The following is a 6,568-nucleotide window of genomic DNA, read 5'->3' as shown; positions in this document are numbered from 1 at the left end:
CCTGCTGAATAACTGCTTAGCCAAGGTGGGCAGGAACGAAGAACTGGCTTTTTTAAAGCCTTACCTGGAGATGCCTTTCAACAAAAGGTCCTTCCGCAACGGTGTTGGGTCAGGAATTAAAAAAACTTCCTTTCGAAGAGCAAAGTCATAAACAAATGTTCCAAACCGCGCTCCTGAGTTTGGCACCTGATGGTTAACTTTGCATTTTAAATGGTTTTAATGCTTTTCTCTGACCAAACCAGCAGAGACAAATGTACCCGTGTCTTCATCGTGTAAGCAGATGTTTATTTCAAAGAGCACCAGCCAAGGGGAGCAGATGGGATTGTTCAGACGGGGCTTTGTTTCCAAAGTTCCACTATCATAAAGTTTTGTACCCAAATGAATGTTTTCATTTGCTTCATTCCCCTTCTTTGTAAAGCTCCAGATTTAATCAGCTTGCTCTTGATTAATACAAAAATAGTGCTGTGCTTTGAATAGCTCGGGAGGCACGGTCTTATTCCCAACATCCCTCCTCTCTGCTGTAGCGACAAACCCACCGGCAATGCAAGGCATGCCCCTACTTTCCTGTCCCACATCGCATTTGCTTGAAGACAACTGCTCTGGTGATATTAATACAGCTTTCAGTACATTTAATTTCAGATTTCCAAAGATGTGAAGGGCCATGGGTGAAAGGCAGAATCAGGCCCCTACTTGTGACTTCTAGTTTTTTTTTTTTTAACATAGTTATTTAAAATGACTTTAGCAGGAAATCATCTCTTGAGATGTGGCATCTCATTTCCAGAAGGGTCGTGGGAAATCACTCGAAGGCAGGGTACCCGTGCAGCTCCCTTTGCCTCCGTTAATTGACTTTAGGCAGCGCACATCTGATGAAATGTGCCAAACCCGCTTTCTGCTCGTCTGCTAGGCTTGTGACACAGTAATTAACAACAGGAGGGGTTTGGTTTTTTTTTTTTAAATATCCCATTAAAAAATAAAAAAAAATTAATTTGCTCTGAAAATATGTAAATGTGATGCGTATGGAAGATCATCTGCTGAGTTACACGTGTGTGAATTTTACCTTGTGGTTGTTTCCTCCAAACACGGTTTAACGAGCTGTAACGTTGGTTCGAAAATGTTGCAAAGTGTCCATGCAAATGTATTTGGAATTCAAAGCTAAGATGATAATAAATCGGTATATGGATGCTTTCTAATATTTCCCTGTTGAATGTCATAACCTGAGAGATCTTTATGAAAGCTAGAATAAGGTTCATTGTCATTGTCCCCTCAATGATGCCCACTCCTGAGCCCATGGAGGAAAGTGACGGGAGCACAGAGCTGTGATACTGGGTTTCTGGACTGCAGCTGGCTAATTTCTGGCTGGTTCAAGGAGGTCAAACACGCTCCTGTCTGCATCTGTCCACGCTGAAATGTTTAAAGCATCGTATTTTTTAAAGCTACTTCAACTCCATTTGGGTACTGCTGGTGTCAGGGTTGCTTAGCTCTGGCAGCTCTTTGCCAAGTGGCACCTAGAGACCTTTAAAAATGTATAAGGGAAATGTTAGATAATTATTATTCTCATGAATTCTGACTCGTGTAACGTCTGCATGGGAGGAAGCCCCGGACAGCAAACGCGGTGGCACAGAGAAGTTTTGCTGCAGCAGGGTCTTCGCCCTGTTTGGTTCAAAACCATCACCTGGATTTAACGATGTCGTTGTGCAGGTGTCGTGTGCGTATTCTGCATCCCTGGGTGTCTGTGCTGGGTGAGGCGGAGGTGCTGTGTCGCAGTGCAGCCACCTGGAGTGGCTCTGCCCTGCTCGTATCACCACCCAACTTATTTTTCATAAAAATGAAACAAGTCCAGATTTATCTTTGTCTTGGGCTTTCACATCCATTATCGTTAACTTTTTTTCTACATAATCAAATACGTTTCTGCCTTGGTGAGCTGTGATAAACAAGGTAGTCTGTAAGCCAACGGAGCTGTACCTTTAGCTTTGACAATCAACCTCGTCCTTTTCATTTCTTGGGCAGGTGTATGACCAACTTCTTTAGTGCTTTGGCAATTGCCTTTGAGCAGGGTATGTTCAGAAGGGATGGAGAGCCGGCATCCTGCTCGCACAGACCTTCATCCCCTTTTTTTTTTTTAAAGTATGGGCTGCAAGAAAAATAGCTTCTTGGCTGCAGGAAAAAAAAAAAAAATTATTTATGATTTAGTCATTCTCTGACAAACCACTCCACCTCGAGGGATCTGCATGCACAAAAAAGATGGTACAAGGAGGCCACCAAAAGAGCCATAAGTCTTGCACTCCCCTAAATCACACCGAGCAAGCCGGGAAAATGCAGATTATCCAGCTGACTTACAGCGGTAGTTCTGTCACCGGCGGTCTGATCTCGCCATCACCGCCCACTGAAAACTCAACGGTGCTCATGCTGCCTTCGACATGAAATGCTAAACTCTTCTCTGAACTTTAAAGGTGGCTTTATTTTGGAAAGAACAGAGAGTAACCTTCGTGATCTCTGTCAGAAAATAAGGATCTAAGGGTGCCGTTGCTGAGCACATTATTTTTTTTTTATGCTGACAGAAACTAGAAACGTGACAAAAAATGGCTTTTTCAGTACAAAGAGAACAATAGGAAAGACTATAGGAATGCTGGCCTACAACATAATTAATCAGAGAATCACAGGATGGTTTGGGTTGGAAGGGACCTTAAAGCCCGTCGAGTCCCACCCTCTGCCATGGGCAGGGACACCTCCCACCAGCCCAGGTTGCCCAAATGGGTGAGATGCTCATTCCTCGACAGGGCTGAGCGAGGGGCATCCTCTACGCCTGCATTTCCAAAGTGCAGCAGCTATAGTTTATTCAATCCTGTATTTATTCAATTAATTCAATATTCAATATGATGTATTTTCTTCTTTTTTGGTCATACATCCTTTAATAAAGTGCATTAAAAAGCATTTAAAGGACACGCAGAATCCCTGAATCCATAGGGATTTTTTAACCCTGATTTCCTCTAACTTGTCCCTACCTTTGGAGGCTTTGGACATAAGTTTCCACTAATGAGTCTCTGTCTTTGGGCTGGGAGAGCCATCCTGGAGCAGAGCATTGTCTATTTTTAGCAGCCAGCCCATCCCAAGCCCTGGGGTCAGGCTGCCGCTGCCCTGTGCTGCATCCCCATCCCACCCTGGCAGGACACCTTGCGAAGGGCTGTGCTGCTCCTCTGCTCCCTAAAAACAGTTTGTGCCTTGGAGGAGGCAGCTACGGTTGCCACTAGGTGAAAGTGAAAAGAACAAATCCAATAAAATATGAACGAGTGAAAAGTGCCTGAAGACAGGAGGAGGAATTAACATTTTTTTTTATTTCTTCACAGATTATTGGCAAGAAAGGCAATTAAATAGCCTGATGTAATAGCATCTAATCTACTTGCAAGATGGAAAATTAGTTGTCGTAATGACATACCAATACTTGGTTTTCTGATTACCAAGCATATATTAATGTATACATATGTATCCTATTTAGATTTCCTAATTTGCTATTATTTGCCTGTAGGTGGTAATTTATTGCCTTAAAATACTGAAGGGGAAAAAAGGAAGAAGTCTCTTGCTGCTTTTAGCTCTGGATATAATTTTGACCTTAAGAAAGAAGAAGACAGATATGAGAGAGTATATTAGATGTTATTATTACCGTAATAAAATACAGATAAAAATCATAGTGCAGAAAGACTCTAAGACAACTATTAAGCATTTGCCATATAAAGAAAATCAAAATTTCACTTATCAGATATTCTGTCACTTTAAAAGATTCATCATGAAAAATTACTCCTAACAGCGCAGCATTTATGCAATATGTCATTGATGAGCTGTCTGCTTAAACGTTTAAAGAGTTTGAAAAAGATGAAAAAAAAGCCAAAGATATGCTTTTTATTAGGCTGACAGAATGTTTCACTATATTTAAATTTAATAGTGAAACAATATGGCATTACTTTTTTTTTTTTTTTTTTAAGAAAACAAGCTGAGCTCATTGTTCTACCCTAACGTGCGATGGTTAGTGAGCACAACCAGACCAAGAATGTCGCTTGTTGACTGAAAAAAATGATACAGCTATACATCAGACTCCACTCTGGTAGCCTGTTTTAGAGCCAGGAGGAATTTTTTTGTGGTGATAGAAAGACTTTTTCTTCAAATACCCTACAGGATTTGAAGTCATTGGGTTGATTATGCTTAAAATGAAGCATATCTTAAAAGCTTGATCAGCTGAGACCCCTCTTCTCGACGTCTTCGGTATGAACCTTTCCAAGGACATAAAAGGGCTCAATGCGATAAGAGATGAGCTATCGAGTGCCGCTCTCGAGACATCATCCACAACTCATTGAAGTCAACAGAAAGCTGCCGAGCGTCTTCAACGGGCTTTGGATCAGACGTTCAGCATATTAACGGTAAGAGTATTTTGTGTGTTCCCTTCTGACGGTCGGTCGAATGAGTCCGGTGAATCTCTATGGCAACCCTCGAGCACCTCACAGCAGCTCTGTGCACTAATAGATTTTTTTTTTTTTCTTCCCAGAAAGCATCCTCATTGATTTTTGTGGCTTGTGCCAGCTGTCTCTGTTAGCCCACCGTATCTCAATTTGGGGACCAGAGCATCGCTGGCGTTTCAAACCCACAGCCAAATGCTGGAGCTGGGAGCCCTGTGAGGAGCCCGGGCCACCGGCGTTGGCTCCATGCCTTCGTTAGCAGCCGCCGCATCGTAATTAGTAGCGTGACATTGGATGAAGCAAAGGTCTTCAAGGATGCGTGTGTATTGTTGGACATAGAAACATAAATACAGGAGTAAGATAATTTATTCTAGAGTGATTCCAGTCCCCCCACCACTTTTTTTTTCTTTTTTTTTTAAATAAATAGTACACTAGCAAGTAGGTGATGGTTATACATGTTGCGGAGTTTTGTTTACTTTGTTTTCAAGTAAAAATCATAAAGTAAATAAAAAGAACAGCTGGATCTCAACTTGATTCAAAATACAGGGGGAAAAGAAGATTATGTACAAGTAAAAATGGCCATTGAGGGAAAAATCATTGCTCCTTAGTGGTATTTGTTCTTCATTGGTGGTTTCAGTGATAATCCTCTGCAGTGCTGTTGTAGAATATTTTTACAGTAAACAAAGACCTGGAGTCATGAAATCTTTTGGTCAGAGCCTGCTTGCTAGATCTGCTTTTCCATTCCAGGAATGAAATTCATGCTTATGCCCATCTGCGGTGCCTGGTGGGTCTTTCTCAGCACCGTCCACAACACACACTGATGGGGAGTCTCCAAACGACACATCTCTGCATGAGCTGGGAAAACCCATCGATACATCAGGTGTGCCAGAGCTCAGCGGACTGTGGCGGGAGGTTAGACATACGATCGACACACAGACATGTCCTTGCAGGCTGTAAATTTAGCTTTCTTAATTTGGAGCTGAGTCCCACTGTTTCCGTTAATGAATTTCTCAAAGCCCCGGAACGGCAGTTGCGGTAACGTTCCCCACTATCTGGAAATGTGTCAGAGATATTGCACGTTCTTGGTTTGGGCACTTCTACGTATTTTGGATGAAAGAACCCGGCTTCTTGGACAGGCGTGCCTTTTGGTTTCCCCATGTTATGACAAGGGATGTGTTTGACTCTGCTAGTCTTTTTTGCTTTTTAGTTTTTTTAGCCAGGTTTGCAAATTATTCCTTCCTGCTGGCAGCGGGAATCTTGTTAGCTTCCTGGATGATGGGAGCAGCACAGTCACCAGCATATTTTCTGCTGCTCAGCGATGCCTGGCAGAGCACATCCCGTGAAATGCCACTTCGTTTCGTGTTTCTCCGTTTTAAATTCATTTTCACATTCAAAATATGGTGAAATTATTGTCGCGCAAGACACTGTGGCACATCGGGAAGGATGCTAAGTCATTCACTTAATTAGACAGCAATTGGTGCTGGCTGGAGCGCACCATAATGCAAAGAAGCAACGTGTAAGTCAAGGGAACAAGCTATTCGACTGTTCGTTATTGGCTCCGTTTCGCGGTTTGGCATCAGAAGTCACGCTGACTGCAGGCTAGCCCCGAGTCTGGGCTCTGGCTGCTATCGTATTGTCTGCCCCCGAGATGTACAAGCGAATTAAAAATGCTATTTTTCTCTATCTTTTAATAAAATAGCACAATTTGAAGAAAACAAACTTAATACCCTATTTATATTCTCTCTCATCTTTAGTTACTTTTGGTTATGTGACCAGTCATGACCATTTATTAATGAGGTTCCTCACAGCCTTTCCAACGTAGGAAAATTGAGTGGAGGAGATTACGGAGCAATTTAAGGCCAAATCTTGATTGCTGAAGATAATGAAGTGTGCTAACTGATGCATGGAGATCCTGTTGATTACTTTAAACAACTTTAAATGAAAGAAGACAAATGACCCATGTGGGTGGAATGGATGTAATTGGTTTATGAAAAAATACAAACCAAAAAAAAAAAAAATTCTTCTTTTCCCACTTGCAAACGTGGGTTGTTATTTATTTTTTTTTCCTTTCCCTGTCTGAAAATATCTAGAATAATATAACCAGCTTTCTCATGGATGCTTCC

The 6,568-nt window shown here is 42.0% G+C and overlaps 1 protein-coding gene across 1 annotated transcript in view; it reads left to right on the top strand.

Moving 5' to 3' along the window:
- NPS (neuropeptide S) overlaps nucleotides 1–151 on the top strand; it is a 7,355-nt gene extending 7,204 nt beyond the window's left edge. The window contains exon 3 of the mRNA XM_010078774.1: nucleotides 1–151. This exon is cut by the window's left edge and continues 80 nt beyond it. Within this exon, the coding sequence (XP_010077076.1) occupies nucleotides 1–151 (151 nt within the window).
- Nucleotides 152–6,568: the final 6,417 nt, after the last annotated feature.

Source organism: Pterocles gutturalis, unplaced genomic scaffold (assembly GCF_000699245.1).
Source record: "Pterocles gutturalis isolate BGI_N339 unplaced genomic scaffold, ASM69924v1 scaffold12758, whole genome shotgun sequence".
Taxonomy (NCBI): domain Eukaryota; kingdom Metazoa; phylum Chordata; class Aves; order Pterocliformes; family Pteroclidae; genus Pterocles; species Pterocles gutturalis.
The sequence above is the reverse complement of the archived record's forward strand: the minus strand, read 5'-3'. Positions and strand labels throughout refer to the sequence as shown.